Source organism: Fistularia commersonii, chromosome 6 (assembly GCF_037954325.1).
Source record: "Fistularia commersonii isolate RoL2024-O1a breed Wild chromosome 6, RoL_Fcom_v1.0, whole genome shotgun sequence".
NCBI lineage: Eukaryota > Metazoa > Chordata > Actinopteri > Syngnathiformes > Fistulariidae > Fistularia > Fistularia commersonii.
In genome coordinates, this window is record NC_141289.1 from 8,801,994 (window position 1) to 8,820,843 (window position 18,850).

The window sequence follows — 18,850 nt, forward strand, 5'->3', positions numbered from 1 at the left end:
AATTCTTTGAACAGCAATAAGCGTAATCCTTTTTCCTTTCACCCAACCCATGTAGAAAAACTGGGAAAGAAATTGTTTCCACTGAAATGTAACTGTACCATTCTAAATATTGGATGCGTTTTGCAGGAGCCGTGGACCTTGATGCCATCACCGATGAGAAAGAGCGCAAAGCCCTCGAAGGCATGATCAGCAACTTTGGACAGACACCTTGTCAGCTACTCAAGGTACAGGCAGAGAACACAACAGAAGATATGATGTTATTAACATGTGCTGGTAAGGCTTTGCATTTCCATTCCCCAAATCTGAATTTTTGTTGTTTGTGTAATGTAGGAGCCCCATCCAGTACGTTTAGCACAGGAGGAAGTTGAGAAGAGGAAGGCTCAGTTGGACTCGTCTCCTCTCAGCATTTTCGAACACCTCAGCGTCCTCAAGTCTTTCTTCGTTGAGGTTCGATCTCCTCACATTCGACAGGCAGCTTGACACGTTTATGCCTGCTGAAAGAGAAACAGTGGGACCCTGACTTTTCTGACCATATCATAACAGACATTTTCTGTCATTTATATTATCTTCAAATATCACAGGGAATAAGTGACAACGTACCACTTGTCAAAGCCATAGTACCAAAGAATCAGTCCCACTCCTTCATCACCCAAGGGAGCCCAGACACCATGGTAAACCTTTCGTGCCCATCTTCTAATATTTGTCTCTGTTATGATTCTAACAGACTTGACTTAAAACATAAATATTTCAACCTTACTTTATCAAATGGAATGCGAAAATCCAAACAGGATTGACAGACTGTGCCTGTTTCTGCAATGTGTTCAGCTGACAGTGAGTCAGAATTGCCTGTTCGGGACACATGGGTGGCTACCCTACAACAAGAACATTTCCAACTACTTCACTTTCATCAAGGACCCCACGGTGGCCAACACTAAGTAAGGCAAATCGCGTGTAATTTCTAATATTTATTGCTACATAGCACATTTTTTTCAGTTTCATGGGTCTCCCCGCCTTCATCTCCCACAATCTCACCATATCCTCTTGTTGGCCAGGACCCAGCGTTTCCTGTCAGGACCGTTCGCTCCGGGCGTGGAGGTAACAGCGGCGCTGTTTGTGGCCTCCCATGACGGCAAGCTGCTCTTCAGTGGAGGCCACTGGGACAACAGTCTACGGGTCACCTCCCTCGTCAAGAGCAAGACTGTGGGACACCACATCAGACACATGGGTAAACACACAGCATACACACAGTACCAGTGACTCGCATGCATTTGTGTGTGTAGTAACTGATTTTTGCTTCTGTGCTTCAGATATTGTGACGTGCTTGTCAATGGACCACTGCAGTATTCACCTGATCTCTGGCTCCAGAGACACAACCTGCATGGTGTGGCAGGTTCAGCATCAGGTGAACATATGTAAACATGGTGTTAGTAAATGCAAATAAAACTCAACTTCAATGCATGACTTGAAGTTGGGAAGGTGCATCCACATTTCAGATTAAATATCCGTCCATAAAAATAAAAAAATTCTTGTGTGTTTGTCAAATAATCGTAGGGAAATAAACAACGTTGCACAATTGTTTACATTTGGCTTTGCGTGTTTCTTTCTTGCAGGGTGGAGCACCGGTCGGTCTCTGTCCCAAACCAGTCCAAGTGCTGTATGGACACACAGATGAGGTGGTCAGCGTCAGTATCAGCACGGAGCTGGACATGGCTGTGTCTGGATCTCGGGTAAGAACACGTCCCCGAGGAGGTCACAGCTGATACAGCATCTCTTGCTAAGTCTTATCTCCTCTTGCCCTTTCACAAAAAAAGTAAAGGAAATGGGATGTCGATTTGTGTCTTTAACTTAAGCATAGTGAATGTGTTTTATGTAATCCAAATCTTTGAAAGAACATCTAAGAAGTTTCTTGCTGTAATGATTCATTTTTTGGGGTTTTGGTTTTTTTTTTCTGAAATTGCAATAATCTTATTGTGATTGGCACTTTACTGCCAATCACAACATACAGTGGGGACTGACGTTAAAGTGGTTTTCCTGAATTAATGGAATCAAGTCTCCGTTGAAACTCAGGTTCCCTTATTGAACACTCAAAGGCTAAATGTGTGTGTGTGTGGGGGGGGGGGGGGTCACATTTTTCTGAATATTCACTGAATACTAATGTAAATGCTGGCTGCCCTACCATAAGTCTTCTTTGCGGTTAAAGGCCAGTCTCTTGAGAACTGTAACTGTTTGCACTTCCCAGCGAAGCAATCATGTAACCATTACTTTAGTGATTGAAATGTCTCTCGGTGACTTGCTGGCAACGGCATCCTCTGCTGCCAGAAGCAGCAACTGCAAGATGATGCAGCATAATTTTAGATTAGATTCCACTTTATTGTCGTTAACATGTACAAGTAGAGGATAACTAACTATAGTTTAGCATCTAACCAGAAGTGCAAAAGAGCAGCTGGTGCAGATATAATAAATAAATTGACAGTATGACAAAACAGTCTGACATGGTATATTATGTCAATACAGGGGATTTACAGATTGGGTGTAATGTACATAAAATAGTGGTAAACTATAGGTGAGAACTAGGACATAATTTACAAGAGGAAATGTAAAGATAATATGTAACAGATGATAATGCTGTACAAAAAAAAAGTCAAGTGAGTGACAATATCTGTACATTTAACCAGAAAAATTCAAACAATGTTAATTTGATCTGTCACTTCCTGCATCTCAGGATGGGACGGTAATCATCCACACGGTGCGGCGGGGTCAGTACATGCGTTGCTTGCGGCCGCCGTGCGACAGCACCCTGCCGCTGTCCATCCTTCACCTGGCCGTGTCCTGGGAGGGTCACCTGCTGGTCCACACCTGCCTGGAGGGCAAGGCGACGCTCAAGGTGTGTGCCCCTGTGTGTCCCTGATCAGGAGTCATAAACTGGACGCTTTATGATATTAGTGTTATTTTTATATTTTCCATACCATGAACCTCACCAAGATTTTGCTCACTTCTTACTTCTGCTGGCCGTTTTGGCTAACTCAGTGTTTAGTTTTCTCTTCACAAACTGTTTATTTTGATTTATAGCCTGCTCATTATGAACATATAGTGAATCACTTCTTCTCTCGCAGGATAAGAATGCCCTCCATCTGTACTCGGTGAATGGGAAGCACCTCCGCAGTGAGCAGCTGAAAGAGCAGATGACTGACATATGCGTTTCAGGGGAATATGTCGTCACCGGTAGTGAGCAGGGATACCTCTCCATCCGAGACCTCTACAGGTAAACCCAGAGATCCATCCTTGCCCCGAGTTTTAAAACAGAGTCTTCATAAACATCATTCCTCCCTGTAACCCCCTGTTCATTGGTGCAGCTTATCACTATGTGCCGAGCCCATGGCAATGAGGGTACCAGTGCGCTGTGTCTCGGTCACCAAGGAGCAGAGTCACGTTCTGGTCGGCCTTGAAGACGGCAAGCTGATCATCGTGGGCGTGGGCAAACCTGCGGAGGTAAAGAACTCGCTGAGGAGCTACATCGCTCAAAGCTTGGAGGGATCGCCGCTCATGGCCTCCCCCCTGCTGGCCCCGCTCCGAGCTCACTCGCCAACTCGCCTGCTGCACCAGCGAGACCAGCTGGTATTCAGCACCAATTCCAGCTCCCACAAACGCTAGCGGCCCGAGTTCCCTCTTACCCTGCCCTTTCAGTATACTTATGGCAGTTTAACACTCACATACCCACGCGTGCGCACACATAACACACACACACACACACACACTCACACACACACACACACATATATACGTCTCCTGTGTTGCAACACACAGTTGTGTTCAGTTTCTTAACCCTCTCAGGCTCAAATTAAGTTGTGGCGTAATTAGCTAAGTAGCATTTAGCTGTCGCAAATCTGCAACATCTGCCTGGAGAAGGTTAACTCGCTTATCACAAACACACATACACACACACACACACACACACACACACGTAAAGGCTCATACCCGGATCGCAGCTTCTTAGACGCTGTTCATTAGAGCAACAACTGTGAAATGAAAGTAATATGTTGTGCTTCCCTAAATTTTTTTTTTTTTTTATATATGACGATTTTGTCAACAATGAAATATTCATCTCGATGTTGCCATGGGCCCATGGTTGGTGCCATCTCATGCTGTTAACCTCGGTTCCCACTGTGGTGATGCTAAAATCAATATTAACTCCTAGACAATTAATATATAATGTGTCACACTTTCTTTACAACTAACTGAACAAAAACATATAGTCCACCAGGACAAGAGCTGGAATTGTGTATTTAAATTCTGAATTGTATCATGGAATTTAGAGAAACATTACAAACACACTATTCCAAACAATAGTAAGGGAATCTGCTTACAGTCCCGGCTGTTTTAAGAAAAATGCTATTTGTCGCCAGTGCATCAGTATCTAATCACAAGAGGAAGCAGAATGATATATCGTAGTCCAGATGTTCTGTCTCAGCCCTACTGTTTACCTGAAGTGTCTTTATGTTCAATGCTTGAGTGTGTTCAACAAAATACAACACATATACTATGAAACAAAATGTGACATACCTTAACGCTTCTGCAAGCCATATCCACACAATAGCTGTCATCCAATACTAATAATCTTGTGCCAAGATAGAACTCAGTGTTCTGAATATGTCAGTAGTAGGATAATGGCAGCGTAGCTCCTCACACACCCACCCCTGATTAAGCTGCAACCCCCCCTGCTTTCTGTCTTTATTTGCAAAGTGAATGAAACTTTCCTTATTGCCTCACCAGCAATCAAGCAGCATTGAACTAATCTATCACTCATGAATCATAACCCCCCCCTTTGTTTCCTTTGACTTCATGCCTCTTTTTTTTTTACCCTCCCTCCACTTCCTCCTCCTCCTCTCCCTGCACTCTTCTCAGATGCGTTTTGGCCAGATTACAAGGAAGCTGTGGGGCTCCAGCAAGAAGCTGACCCAGATCTCGTCAGGAGAGACGGAGTACAACACCCAGCACGACCACAACTGATACTGATCCCAGCCTCCCCCTCTTCCCTCCCCACAATTCTGTGTTCCTTCATCTAACCCCGCCTCACACTCATCCTCCATTCCCATCAACCAGTTCCAATCCATTCCTGTGGGTCAGTAAAGCGGTTGCCTCATTGTGCCTCACTCCCCGCAGGAACCCCATTGAGTTCCTCCAGTATCTCCTCACACTTTGGAATGTGTGGCACATGGGTTTGCGTAGATACAATGGCAAATGTCAGCACAGCCATTCTTGTGTACGTCCCCTCTGTGTACAGTGTTTTTATGGTTTGGATTGAGCAATTAGCGCTGGCGCTTCTGTTCAAATCCACAAGGAAGGGCCAGCTCTGCTGCACCAGCCCCCCTCCCCTCCATCATCATGGCTTCTCTCCTTATCCCTCAGCTAGCCCTTGTTGTTCTTGTAGCACCAGACTAACGTTTGTCAAAAAGGGTACGTCTGCTCAGCTCACATTTGACAAGATCATTGTCTCCTCCTTGCACAGGGGGGGGGCTGATCACTGAGCTTTAGGTGTGTGTGTGTGTGTGTGTGTGTGTGTGTGTGTGTGTGTGTGTGCGCGTGTGCACGCAGCCATATTCAAATATAGTTTCAAGTGGCCTTCCCCTCTCACGCACATTACTTTGCCTTGAAAGCAGAGAGACAGGTCTCTAAAGGCTTAGATTTTTAAGCGTTGCCTCAAAGCTGCATGTGGGCAGCGTACATGCAGTAAGACAGCTCCATCACTCCACCATTTGCTCTACCTTTCTGTATATATTTGCATGTTTTTGTGAGATATTCGTTTATCTTTCTGTTCTTTTTTTCCAGTTTTGACATGTTGATGCACGAACATCTTTTCATGTGCATGGCATTTTTTCTTTTTGAGATTAGCTGACAAATGTTGCGATTGAGAAGTGAAGGTTTTTTTTTTCTTTCAGGTTGCATCTGTCTTTTATTACAGCTTATCATCAAAGAAACGGTTTTGTGAAGAAAAATCCACTTGTAAAAACACTACAAACCCAACAAGGTGCAGTGCTGACAATGTTAATACACCGCTCACTGTGCTCCATCAAACATTTTTAAGTTAGTTGCATCTTTGTTTATTTATAAGTAAAAAGTAGCATTTTCTTCTTTCTTTCTATATTAAATCACATTTCTTCAGTAGTGCATCCTGAAGGCAGACACCTGTTATTGCATATTTTAGGACTTTTCTCAATGTTCAAACTTCCTGTGAACGAAGGAGAATATACACTCAAGGGCTTCGTGAAATGTCAGTGTTAATAGCAATACAGTTCCTGTCATTGGTGTGTGATGATGCTCCTCATGTTCTTCCCTGCCTACCAGTCCTGGACCTCTAGTATTCCGATAACTTAAGAGGGACACTAACCAAAATTGCAGTGGTACCCCCCCTCCAATATTAACTGTACATCTCATGTTTCCTGCTGCCCATCTTGAAGTAAGAGTTTTGGAGTTATGTTGTTTTTTGTTGTTTTTTTTCCCCGTGGCTTCACCAACGGCTTGCACGCCTCAATTGGTTGCTCTGTAGGCAATTTGTACAAGGGTGAATGAAGCCTTTTGGCTATTCAGTCGCTCTCAGAATCACAGAGAGCTATGGTTCATCATGTCTAAGTGTGTGCGTGTGCGTGTGCGTGTGCGTGTGCGTGCGTGCGTGCGTGCGTGCGTTAGGAAATGAAACTTATGCATGTAAAGCCAATTTTTTTAAACATAATTGTGAAAATGGCCTCAGATTCTGTAAAAACTGTTGCAGCATCTCATCTTGACCTCTTCGCGGCTTTGGCTTGGAACCCCGGGGGACTTTGACCATTTCCTTTCTCTCTTTTTCTGATCTGACTTTTTAATTGTTTTTTTTTTTTTTATTTAACTGTCATAGCAAGACGGAGGGCAGAAACCAATACATGTCCTCTTTTTTTTTTTAAGACATTTTTAAGTTGAGTGTTTTCTTTTGTCCAAACTTCCACCAATAATCTACAACAGAGTGCCTTTATTTAGTGATTACAGATGTAGGTGTTTGTTGTCACCAGAACGAATCATCCCAGAAGTTTAAGAAAATCAAAAGAAAAGTAGTATTCCCACAGTTTGAACCACCCAAGTTTAAACGGGAAACTGAGAGAAAAACTTCAAAATACTATTTTGTGTCTTAGCAACATTCTCTGTGACTGTCACCAAATGGATATGTGTATATCTGTGATTATTTATGAATACAGTATATAAATATATATAGTGTACAGCATGGTTTTTATTTCAGTGTATTTGAAATGTACTTTTTGCACTTTCCAGGTACTAAATTGTATTAAATTGTTTTAACTCTGCTCCCTAATCTGTACAAACTGCTTTGTATACACATGTGGAAAATGATCATTAAAGTATTGTCTAAATTTAAATGAATTTAACCAAGTTGTCTGTCTGTCTGTCTGTCTGTCTCTCTCTCTCTCTCATTCTTTATCATTATTGGAAATTATTATCAGAACAATGATGAGAGAAGGATGTTTTTAGATGTATTTATTCACAAGATGATGCTGTTAAGTGCTTACAGTGCAAGTGAGGAGACTCCCAGGCACTGAGAGGAAGAGTTCTGCATCCGTCATTTTCACGCAACGACCTGGTAAGAGCAGATGGAAGCCCTTTTCAGCTCGCAGTCAGCAGCCGTCCACCACCTCTCATCTGCAAAGAAAGGGCACGAACCATCATTTACAATCATTGAGCTAGAACATGACCAGATTCTCCCCTGGTTGTCGCCGGGGGGCAAAGGTTCACCTAACGCAGCCTTACTCTCTTTGTATCTTATCAACGCAACAGGTATGAGTCTCTGATCTATATACTTTAACTGAATCGCTGAAGGTCCTCATCATCTTATGTAACAACAGTGAAATTACCTGATGTCATATCCCAACCTTATCTATGGGAACAATTTAAATGACAGAACAGTGGATTGTGCTTCAGAAAGAAAAGGATCATTCACTCATTGTCTTTTTTTTTTTTTTTTTAGTGTTTATTCAATCTTACCTATCTGGAACATCTCCACACAGACAAACATATCGGTGTGAATGTTGGGGTGACCCGGCATCCAGTCGCTGTAGCTCCACTTAGACCCATCTATCCAGTACGCCTGCTGGTTCTGAGGTAGGACAAATACACACACAAACATCACTGTCATGCAAATACAAGCTGAAAAGCAACGTTCTTTCATTGTTCATGACACCTCCCGCACATTAAAAAAAAAATCCCAAATTGTAAACATACGTATTTTTGAACCTCACGTACTCCGACACTTATGTGGGACATTTTTCAAGTCAAAGGTCAAAGGTCAAGTTTTCACCAAGGTAAGAATAATACTATCTGTACTGGTGATAACATATCTGTTGAAACTGGAGTCACTGCCACACACTTTAACACCCACACTTGAAACTCTGGGATGAACTGTTATTCTACCATTGAAACATTTGAATAGGACTGAGAATTAGTTTGTGATGATTTTCTTTTGTTCGGGGATAATGCTGTCACTCTTCTCCATCAGTGAAAATTAAAAATAGAAAATTAGAAAAAAACAATCTAGCCTCTTCATGAACTTGCCTTGACCATGCCTCCCAGCCACGTCAGTGGAGGGCTCCTCTCCCCGCCGTTGGTCACCAGGGATGCCAAACGGGAATGCAGATCATCATTTGTCACAGATGCGAGCACGGCATCCGGCGCGAGGGCTCCGCACAAGTCCTGCAGGCAGGAGACGAGAAATCGAGCTGTGCTTGTTAAATTCTTTTGCAAAGTTCAAAAAGCCACTTTTGCCTCGTCATTGGAGGTGAATTTTGACATCTGTACTTGTCCAGGTAAGTGTTGGACTTCTCCTCACCTGTGCTTCCCTGAAGGACAATGGCGTGGGGTTGAACTCGTAACACTTTCCATTGATAACCTCTCCCTTACAGGATACAGTTAAAGCTTGAAGTCTGGATCCAGAAGGGTCAGTTGCCTCTCTGAACCCTTCTAGAAGTTGGAGAGATGAGTCTGTTCCTTCTTTATAGTCCTCTAGACCATCTTGAATATCCTTCATGGGTCCTTTTTCCTGTCTATAGTCATTTTGGATTGAAATTAGAGGTTCAGTTCCCTGTCTGAAGCCATCTGGAATAGACATAAATGGTTCAGTTCCCTGCCTGAAACCTTCAGGGATGGACATAAAAGGTTCGGTTCCCTGTCTGAAACCTTCAGGAATTGCCATAAAAGGTTCTGTTCCCTGTCTGAAACCTTCAGGAATTGCCATAAAAGGTTCTGTTCCCTGTCTGAAACCTTCAGGAATTGCCATAAAAGGTTCTGTTCCCTGTCTGAAACCATCAGGGAGGAATGGAAAAGGTTCAGTTTTCAGCATGGGACTATCCGAAATTGAATTGACGTGTTCAGTTCTCTGGCCGGCAACATCTGGAATGGACGGCAAGGGTTCGGTTCCCTGCCTGAAACCTTCAGGGATGGACATAAAGGGTTCGGTTCCCTGCCTGAAACCTTCAGGAATGGACATAAAGGGTTCGGTTCCCTGCCTGAAACCCTCAGGGATAGACATAAAGGGTTCGGTTCCCTGCCTGAAACCATCAGGAATTGCCATGAAAGGTTCGGTTCCCTGTCTGAAACCATCAGGGAGCTGAGAAATGGATGGTTCCTCGACTCGAACCCAACCACCCCCATTCTTCTGGGCCGGAACATCAGCCTGGACTGAAACAGAGGGTACATGACATATTCACATTTAGTCACTATGTGCTTTAAATGTAAACAATATTGATTCTACAGATTCTTTGATTCTTTGTACTGAACTCATTGAACCAAACCCAGAGTAAAAGAATGTTGGGTTAAGGAATATTAGATGAAATGCATTCTATGGGTTTGGCCTGACTACACAACACATTTTATAATTTAACAAGCTGAGACTAACCGCTCTTTTGTGCATCCCCACTTACCCTCCCTCCCGTCCAGCTGCTCACTGATGCTTTCCGGCAGCAGGCCCGTGTCGAGGTCAACTTCTACTCTTCCGAAAAGCTTGGTACCTTGACGGAAACTGATGGGAACAGACTGAAGGCCATGGAAGTTTTCAGTGCCCTGCTGAAAGCCATCAGGTGAGTGGGAGTCTGCCGACAGCTCATGCAAACCTCCGGGGGCTCCGATTGGCCCGGCGTGAAGGCCTGGAAGGAGATGGGGTTATACGAGGGAGAAAAAGTATCACATCTGAAAGCATTCAGTGATACAAATCTGAACACATCCAGCTTGTTGTGATACAGATGCTGTCACAGTGCCAGAAAGATAAACCCGAGAATCAGCCTTGAATCTAAGTTCTGAATATCAACTGCTGTGTTAGACAAGTACCCAACTACGGCTTGATTGCGTAAGATAACACCATAAAATAAAATGAACAGCAGTGCAGTTATTGACATTGTGATTTCCCTAACCCAATTAATATTACTGTATTCAGCAGTTGTCACGTCAGAGCACATGACCACACTTGGTTATGACTCCACATAAGTGTTTATGTAAGATAATAAAAGAACATTAATTAAATGAGCCTGCTTTCTTCCCCTCGTATCTGTCTTCATTCTGCTAAACATCACATGTTCCTTGTTTATTCCATGACTTGTTTTCGGAAATTCAATATCTACTTTTGCAATGCGTACCTGGTGAAGACACATGACAATTTCAATTATATGAAATGTTATGTAGAATGTGGATATAGGCTTTTTATCATGAAGAAAGGGGTCAGACCCCTTGAAAATGTGTAATTTCTTAAATAAAGATAAACATTGTGATGCTATCAATTACAAAATAAAAGGCTTCTTGTCAAAGTTCAAACTTTATCAAGCTGAAAAAAAATGGTAAAATAAAGCATAACCGGTTTTCTGTGCTGAAAGTATCCGATCTTACCTGAGACCGCCAGGAGCAGCAGCACTGATCTTAACATCCTGGAAATACCAAATAGATTTTAATTCTGTAATTTTTTTTTCGAATCTGCCTCTGATTCCGTGATCTCACATCAGCTGTGTGCGTGACCTTTGCAGCTTTTAGTTGTTTCTTCTGTCCTGAGACGTGCACACCCTTGGTTCACCCGTATGTGTTGCTTACCTGAGCCTGCACCTGTGATCAGTGAGCCACCTGGATACTAATGGGCCCTCAGAAATAGGTGGTCTCCTCAGTCATAAACTCCAAACCGACCAATACAAGGTATCGACATTGAATAGATTACTGATTAATCTTCATCTTCCTGTCGATGTACTTTACCCTCGAGGTTTGTCATAGCGCCCTGTGATTGTTCATGTGTGATGTAAAGTAGCCAAACAAAGCCACCATTCACAGGAGGTTCAGGTTCTGAAGATGCGCTGAGGTGAACGGGTTTAATGGAGTGCAGCTCAATCAATATTTGTTTATGTGAACAGGAGATTCCACAGGTGGGCTGATGGTGGTGGATCAGCTGAGAGTTGCTGAGGATTAAATTGTGATTCGGGTAGTTCAGGAGTGGGCAAACTTTTTGGCTCAGGGGCTGCATTGACTTTTAAAATTTGACAGACAGGCCAGCACAAGATATGATACATATAAAAAAAAATGCATTTGTTAACAGTACATATCAGACTCGTTTGACATTTTTCTGAACATTGTCTGACATTTGCTTTGAAAATAAAACCAGCTTGGTTTTGAAGGCTCTGAAGGCTCTTGCTTGCATTTCATGCACAAGACGGTTTTTCCCTTGTAGCTTCACGTCCAGCTTATTCATGTGTGTCGGTATGTCCACAGTTAAGGCTAAATCACAAAGCCAATCTGTGTCATTCAGCTCAGGAAAATTCTGAAGTGTTCTCAAGTAGCTCCAAAAATGAAATAATCTCCTGTTTGACCTCCCACATTCATTGATCCAATCATTCACATCAATTATGAATTCTGTACCAATCTTTGGCGGGCCAGATTAAAAAGACCGACGGGCCGGATGTGGCCCGTGGGCCGTAGTTTGCCCACCCCTGGGGTAGTTTATTCAATTAAGTATAGAAACATGGTGCAAGGTGTCACAGTGACACTGATGCATTTGTGCTATTTTTGCGGAAACATTTAAATCGTGATCAAATCACTGTGTTTATTTATTTATTGCTGATGCAAAGTATGGAAAACTGATAATAAAAAAGATCTTTTTTTATAAATAGTAGCAATTAATGAATTCAATGTGTATTTTAAAAGTAATAATTGCAGTGGAAAAATGAAAGTAGCCTAACACAGTACAATCGGGGAAAAAACGTGAAATAAACAATCACAAGCAGTGCTATTAATTCCTGTGACGGAACCATAAATAAGGCTCTTTAAAAAACATTTGTTACTTTGACCATAACAAATTCAGCGTAAGAACGGAAAAGTAAACTACAGCCAGCACATCAAGGATATATCTGGTATAACCCCAGCCCACTCCATCACCCCCTGTGATGCTTTTGCGTGGGATAAAAAGGATGTGAAGGTCTTAATGACCTTGATAGAGTGCACTAGGGACTTTGATGCAATTTCAAAGAAATGATCCAAAGCCCACCCAGAGGAGTGGTTTGTAAATCCAGCTCATGGAAATACGTTTACTTTTAAGCTGCACCTCTGTAAAGGTGAATCCAGCACAGTCCCACACATTAATTCATAATTCATTGATATTATCTAATCAATTACTGTTGTCAAAGCTGCCCCAGATATAGAGGAAAAATGGCAATTTGTTCTGACATTTGTTATGTAAGAAATTTTAATGGTTTGTTTTCTTTCCACATATGTATACTGTATATATACTTGTTTTGGGCTACCTGTGACAAATTTCCTCATCGATGAGGTATGATGTATAGTTTAATTAAATAGAATTTCCACCAACTGAATAGACCTCAGTTAGAGGTAATAAATATATGTGAGTGTGTTTTGGTTTATTTTTTCAACTGTTTCCTTCTTCATGCATTGATTTCCAAAATAATCAGAATAGCACTTGTTTAAGCTGTCTATTATTTTACAGAGATCTGTTTCCTGGACCGATTCCCTGAGACAAGACTGAAAGGGGTAACACGTGGATAATAACCTGTGTCGTAAAAAGTGGAAAAAAGCAATAGAATTTCGAAAAAACGATTGTGATTAAAAGTACAAGAGTGTAAAATGAACAATATAAAGTGATATTTGATTTGATTTCTTTGACACTTGTTTTCGAGCGACATGCCAATAAAACGATTTTGTTTACGAGACATAAATGCACTGTTTCTCCTTTTTTCTTAAAGCAATGCTTTTCTAGGGTGACCCGAACACTTCCGGTTTGTCCAACGATTGGATGGTGATCGTGGCAGTTCTTACTTATCATTGGCTGCATTCCTGGAGGTAATAGTACGTCACGTGGTGCTTTTACGTGCAAACAGAAAATGTAGTTAAAGTTGGTGAAAGTTTGATTGAAATAGTGTTAAAGTTGCGCCTCGAATAACTAATTGAATTTCAAAAATAAAACAGGTGTAATTATGATTTTGCTTTATCAGAGTAAAGACGTACAACAAAATATACATATAAATGGGAGTTAAATTCATGTGCTTTTCATCTATAGAATTAGAAATCTGTCAACAGATGTTTGAAGCTTTCAAGTTGTGTGTTAACAGCTACACACCAAAAATAAACTCTAGTATTTCTCCTTGGCGATCGTAACGTACATCGATAATAACATGACCGGCGGCACTTGAAGGCAACTGTTACGTATATGTCAGACATTAACACGGTTATTGATGCGGCGTGAAACCGCTCGGGAGAATGAACCCCGTTGTTTATTTGAAGTGACAACGGCACGTCACCGCGCAGGGTTTCGGGTTCGGCGTGTCGGACGCGCAGCTGCCGAAGGTTGGTTACGCAATAAGCGTGACAGTGACAGAGTGACTTGTCGTAGCTACAAGAAAGCTAGCTAGCTAGCTAGCTAGCGCGGCGGTGCTAAGTCAACCAACATCAACTGCAGTGTCCCTCAGACGGTCTTCGTGAGGGAAGTCGACAACCTTCTCCGTTCTCCGTTTTATCCCCCCCTCCATAATTGTTCCCCGTGTTTTAAAATGGCTTTAGTGACTGCGTTGAGAGGAATAGTTCATTTAAGGTTACGAGAGTATTCGCGCAGGACGGCGGCTGCTGTAACTTCAGGCGCTTGGCTTACCGGCCGGAGGAGTTTCACCAGCAGCACACAACCGCTCAGGTAGGACTCTGTGCCAGAAAGGCTTGATTTAAACCCCTCCGGTTTTGGCTCTCGCCCACTAAACATGCCGAACTCAAAACTCATAACCGGTTAAATTGTGTCACCTTGTCAAAACGCGCCTGGATTCCGTGATGAACATCTGGAGTAATGCTCAATGTCTTAAGTTAAACAACGCAGTTGAAGCTAGTTGTTGAAGCTTAAGCTAGTACTGATATTTAAAGTGAACTTGTTAGCTCCCTGTGTATGTAGCCGAAAGTTTTCACCATTCGTGTATGGATTTCTGGAAATGTACGTAGTGGGTAAATCGTGTGTTTGATTGTTAAAAAATCAGTTCCGGGACATGTGTGGACATTTAAGTGTTTAGCTTTGGATCGGTTTTTATTGAGGTGATCGATTGGAAAGCGTTTGTTTGTTGTGCTTGGATGGAACATAACAGAGATGTTCTCTTTTAGATAGATGTGAATCCTAGATTATGTTAAAGGTAACTTCCGGCTCTTTTATGAAAATACGAGCCTTTCCGAGTGAGTTGCGTCCCTTATCTGTGCCAACCTGCAGACACCGGTAGTGTTTCGACATGCATTTCTAACCTCAACATGCCCGCAAGGGTTGGGATGATCCATCCTTGCTGTGCTGCGAGGCTTTGACCCCCAGGCTATCTTCCCCCCGGCCAAACAGCGGCCTGGTTTGCACAATCGCTCAGGTTCCACATTTCAGATTTGTCCTCAGAGCCTCTCCATGCTTGCCGACTGGAACCAGGCTTTGACTCCATCACAAGGAGTTTATAACCTATCAAAATTACTGTTTTAGACACATTACACACCTGGCTTTGCATCTCATTCCTATAGTCCACATTCCCCTCATCTCTAGGCATGTACACGTTGATACACATACGCTTCCTAAGGAAACCCTGTTGAATCTCTGCTGGTGCAGGTGAGAAAAATCATCATCCAGAGTTTAGTTTTTTCACTATATCCTCGCACTACTTAAGTTAAAACCACATGACGGTGGAGCTGCAGCAAAGAGGGGGATTGAGGCCTTCAGGTTCATGCTTTCGCTTCTGAAGCTGCATATTTCCATCTCAAAAGGTCGTGAAGGACAGGAGATGGAGAGTGATAAGGGCAGATAATCCGATTACACTTTTCAGTCATTCTCATTTTTCTTTTCCAAGTTCGTTGAGTTCCTGAGTTATGATAATCGTATATCAGGGAGATCAGGTTCAGCTTTATTAGCCACGTAGGTTCACATATACAGGGCTTAAGCTTTGTTTTGCAGTCACAGTTACCTCTTGTACTGATGTAAAGGTAAACTAAGACGAACCAAAAAACATTATGCACAATACAAAAAATAGATTACAATGTAATTCAGTAATATATTAATATTCCACATTACTATAGTATATACATGTGTAATTTATTAATTTAAGTTCTTGTCAGAGGGTTCCTGAAATAAAGTAACCTTACAGGGTTTTTAGATTATGATTCACTCACTGCACCACAACATACTAAAATCCAGAGCGTATAAAATGTGAGGGGGATAGAATAATTTGGCTGTGAGCTTTCAATTTTTGAGAAACCAACAGATCAGTAGATCAAGATGAGGTTTTCATGTGAAAATGTCAGGAGCGTTTAGGAAAGCCGTCATTTTAATGCTTTGGAAGGCTTTAAACAGGATTAAAACAGTAAAGATTCTGTGGCTGAAGCTAACCCTCCTCCTCTGTGGCCTCAAGCCGCCATTCAATCATTAATCCGATGAAAACGGAGAACAAAACATTCTGCACTTTTTAGTCAACTGTGAGAATATAATGCACCACTTAGGATAACCATGTTCTCATTCACAAAAATGTGGCTGGGGTCCTAAACATGAACGAACCGAAGAAGTTTAGACTTTCATTTGAAAGTGACTGGACTATTTGCTAGATGATCAAGTCAAGCCCGATGAACACTATATCATCACACTGAACCCGTAAATGAAACGATAAGAAGGAAGAAAGTAAATCTAAGTTTTAAAAAACAGGTAAGTTCCAAACTTTGGATATATACAAAGGTTTCCTGGTGCTGGAAATGCGGTCATTGGAGTCCGAGGAACAGCCGATGACCGAGTTGGATCCGTGAACTGAAGTGAGCGATGCAGATTTTCATTTAAGTGTAACGACCTGCATTTAACCACAAGATGACAGTAAAAGCAAGGCAAAGAGTGCTACAAGTCCCAGAAGGTAGAAAGATGACTGGGAAACAATGGTTGGGACGTTCTTAAAGACAGATACCATCTCCAAATAGTGTCATATTTTTAATTCTCCGATGTGAATCAGAGCTTGGTTCAGTGATTTATTAACTCACCCGTGCTTTTCAGGTCAGACAACAAGGTGACCGTCCACTTCATCAACAGAGACGGGGAGAAGATCACAGTGAAGGGCTCCCCAGGAGACTCTTTGCTAGATGTCGTCATCAACGAAGATCTGGATTTCGATGGCTTCGGTGCGTGGCATCCATAGGAAGAGTCAAAAATCTTAAAAGTAGTTTGTCGCAAATTCAAAGCGAACTCCAGTCTGGCTTGTCAGATATAATTTTGTGTTTGTGGCCGTAGGAGCGTGTGAGGGAACGCTGGCGTGTTCCACGTGCCATTTGATCTTTGAGGAGGAGGTCTACAAGAAACTGGGGCCCATCACAGACGAGGAGATGGACATGCTTGACTTAGCCTATGGGCTGTCCGACACGTAAGACGCACTTACATATACTTTCACGAACATGCAAGGTCACTGTTTGCCATGAATGTGTCTGGTCCTGCAGCAAAACTTTGGTGGATCTAAGACTGTACAGTCAGAATGTTGTGATGGGTCATAAGTGGGGGCAGACATAAAGCTGCAGTTTGTTGTAAGGTCAGTGGAATAATGTTTACTGATCTGCTTTAGAGTAGGAGAAATCCAAAACGTCCAAAATATTGCAGAAGATGCTATAAAAAGGTAGCCTAAAAGAAGTCCCAATAATTCACAAACTCCGTTGATCATATTAAGCTGAATGTATACAAAAAGTTATGGCCATTTTTTTGTGTATAATATATTTAATACATACAAACCTCTTTGGTTTGAGCGTTCCATATATTGCACCTTGAAGCTCCACGCACTAACATAGATTAGTTGGTTGTTTTCATGGGAAAACAAACAGTCAACCTGTCGATGATCTGCCAGTCATTTGTTTTCTATGAATGTGGTCTCCATGGCTACGCGATGCTGACGGGACACTTTGAGGAGATAATGAGACTTGTCAGGGTTGATCACTTAATCACAAAAGCCTAACCGAGCCGCTCCCTCCAAACGCCCCCGGAGCGTAAACACATCATCCGTCAACCCTTGTGGAGACTTCTTTTTTGTACTCTCTGTATTATTATTATTATTATTATTGTTATTATTGTTGTTGTTATCATGGGGTTTGATAATGAAAACCTTACCATCAAAAATTGACCGTGAGAACTGGTCGCTTTTAGTTTCCCACCACGTGTCGCTGCTCTGCAAGTCCATCATGAAAGTGTAACATTATATGACATTGCCTAAAACTCAAATGACACTGAATCATTCAGCATGCATTCATTTAAGCTTTCTTTTTGACAAACGAAGACTTTGCTCCTCCAGATGAAAGTGCAACCTGTTATTCTACCCCCCTCCAGGTCTCGCTTGGGTTGCCAGATCTGCTTGACGAAGTCTCTGGAAGGCGTGGTGGCCCGAGTCCCAGAAAGTGTAGCAGACATCCGACAAAGCCAGGACGGGTCCTCCTAACAGCAGGCGTGCAGCCGACAAGTGCGGGGTGTAAGGTGCTGCTCTCGGTCAGAAGCGAGGCTCCCAGGAGAAAGCAGGAGGTGAACATCCGTCGCCGCTGCCGGAGCCGCTCGGCCGCTCTGCCACACCGCCAGAGCCATCTAACACGGGACGAACACGCACCAACTCCTAACACACGACAAAAAAAAAAAACCAAAACAAAAAAAAGGCATTCAGCCACATCCTTTCCAGTTCAACAGTAGAGCCAAAACATAATGGCGAGTTTTGCAAAAGACAACGTTTCAGATGAGAGAATTTTGCCTGGTTAGCGAGGAATCCTTAGGATGTAATTCAGATGTGTAATCATAGACAAAACTGATCTTTATCGTTGACAGACTTTTAAGGACTTTACATTTTAATCACCATGGATCGGGCAGGTCATCCGTGCAGATCGTCTCATTAACCCTCGGACATCGTGCCGTGGCCTCGCCCTCCGCCGATAAGTGCCGAAGCATAGAGTCGACTCCTCCGGCCCCATCGGGCGCTTTGAAACGCCAAATCTAAATTGTGTGAGATTCCGCCTTTTCACTTTTTATGAATTCATCAAATGAAACGGGAGGAGAAACAGAACGTCAGCGTCGACAGCTCAAGACCAAAAGGTGAACCAATGCAAACGCCGGGGAGATTGTGCCGATGTTAACAACCCTACACTTTTTCTTTCCTTCTTTTTTTAATTGTGCCACGTATGTGCACATTCTGCCATTGAGCCGATCTGATTCTCATGTAACTCTATAATTTCATCATGATTGTAAATAGGTAGAGCGCATACCCTTATAGTCATACATATTATATATGAGAGCACAGTGGAAACAAAATTATGTAATAAAAAGAAATCCTCATTCTAA

The 18,850-nt window shown here is 42.5% G+C and overlaps 3 protein-coding genes across 6 annotated transcripts in view; 2 read left to right on the forward strand and 1 right to left on the reverse strand.

Annotated features, from left to right (window-relative positions):
* Positions 1-7,404, forward strand: part of nbeal1 (neurobeachin-like 1) — a 43,570-nt gene extending 36,166 nt beyond the window's left edge. For all 3 annotated transcript variants that reach the window (XM_086147981.1, XM_086147982.1, XM_086147983.1), the window contains 11 exons: positions 127-224; positions 331-447; positions 582-671; positions 826-935; positions 1,053-1,225; positions 1,308-1,402; positions 1,611-1,727; positions 2,723-2,884; positions 3,114-3,262; positions 3,354-3,489; positions 4,903-7,404. In XM_086147981.1, coding sequence (XP_086004107.1) covers positions 127-224; positions 331-447; positions 582-671; positions 826-935; positions 1,053-1,225; positions 1,308-1,402; positions 1,611-1,727; positions 2,723-2,884; positions 3,114-3,262; positions 3,354-3,489; positions 4,903-5,007 — 1,352 coding nt within the window. In that variant the 3' untranslated portion in view covers positions 5,008-7,404. The remainder of the gene's footprint in view (positions 1-126; positions 225-330; positions 448-581; positions 672-825; positions 936-1,052; positions 1,226-1,307; positions 1,403-1,610; positions 1,728-2,722; positions 2,885-3,113; positions 3,263-3,353; positions 3,490-4,902) is intronic.
* A 132-nt stretch (positions 7,405-7,536) lies between these two features.
* Positions 7,537-10,945, reverse strand: LOC147233322 (uncharacterized). Its single transcript, XM_086148525.1, has 6 exons — positions 10,909-10,945; positions 9,954-10,175; positions 8,864-9,711; positions 8,590-8,727; positions 8,023-8,134; positions 7,537-7,680 (listed from the first exon to the last, which is right to left on the reverse strand). The coding sequence occupies exons 1-6, from the start codon at positions 10,943-10,945 to the stop codon at positions 7,607-7,609; spliced, it is 1,431 nt and encodes a 476-aa protein (XP_086004651.1). The 3' UTR covers positions 7,537-7,606.
* Positions 10,946-13,725: 2,780 nt separating this feature from the next.
* Positions 13,726-18,850, forward strand: LOC147233323 (adrenodoxin-like). Of its 2 annotated transcripts, XR_015106268.1 has the most exons (5): positions 13,726-14,197; positions 16,547-16,671; positions 16,781-16,910; positions 17,858-18,046; positions 18,341-18,850. XR_015106268.1 is itself a non-coding variant. In XM_086147997.1 (4 exons), the coding sequence occupies exons 1-4, from the start codon at positions 14,061-14,063 to the stop codon at positions 17,964-17,966; spliced, it is 501 nt and encodes a 166-aa protein (XP_086004123.1). In that variant the 5' UTR covers positions 13,727-14,060; the 3' UTR covers positions 17,967-18,850. The 2 variants fall into 2 exon arrangements, 1 of the variants encoding a protein (XP_086004123.1); XM_086147997.1 differs by having other exon boundaries at positions 13,727-14,197; positions 17,858-18,850.

Bases quoted from the DNA above. Each gene is read 5' to 3' on its own strand.
- LOC147233323 (XM_086147997.1), top strand. From the start codon at position 14,061: ATGGCTTTAGTGACTGCGTTGAGAGGAATAGTTCATTTAAGGTTACGA. The intron at 14,198-16,546 runs GTAGGACTCTGT...CGTGCTTTTCAG, and splicing joins AGCAGCACACAACCGCTCAG to GTCAGACAACAAGGTGACCG. The intron at 16,911-17,857 runs GTAAGACGCACT...ACCCCCCTCCAG, and splicing joins GCCTATGGGCTGTCCGACAC to GTCTCGCTTGGGTTGCCAGA.
- LOC147233322 (XM_086148525.1), bottom strand. From the start codon at position 10,945: ATGTTAAGATCAGTGCTGCTGCTCCTGGCGGTCTCAG. The intron at 10,176-10,908 runs GTAAGATCGGAT...ATCTCCTTCCAG, and splicing joins GCTGCTCCTGGCGGTCTCAG to GCCTTCACGCCGGGCCAATC. The intron at 9,712-9,953 runs GTAAGTGGGGAT...CCTCTGTTTCAG, and splicing joins GCAGCTGGACGGGAGGGAGG to TCCAGGCTGATGTTCCGGCC.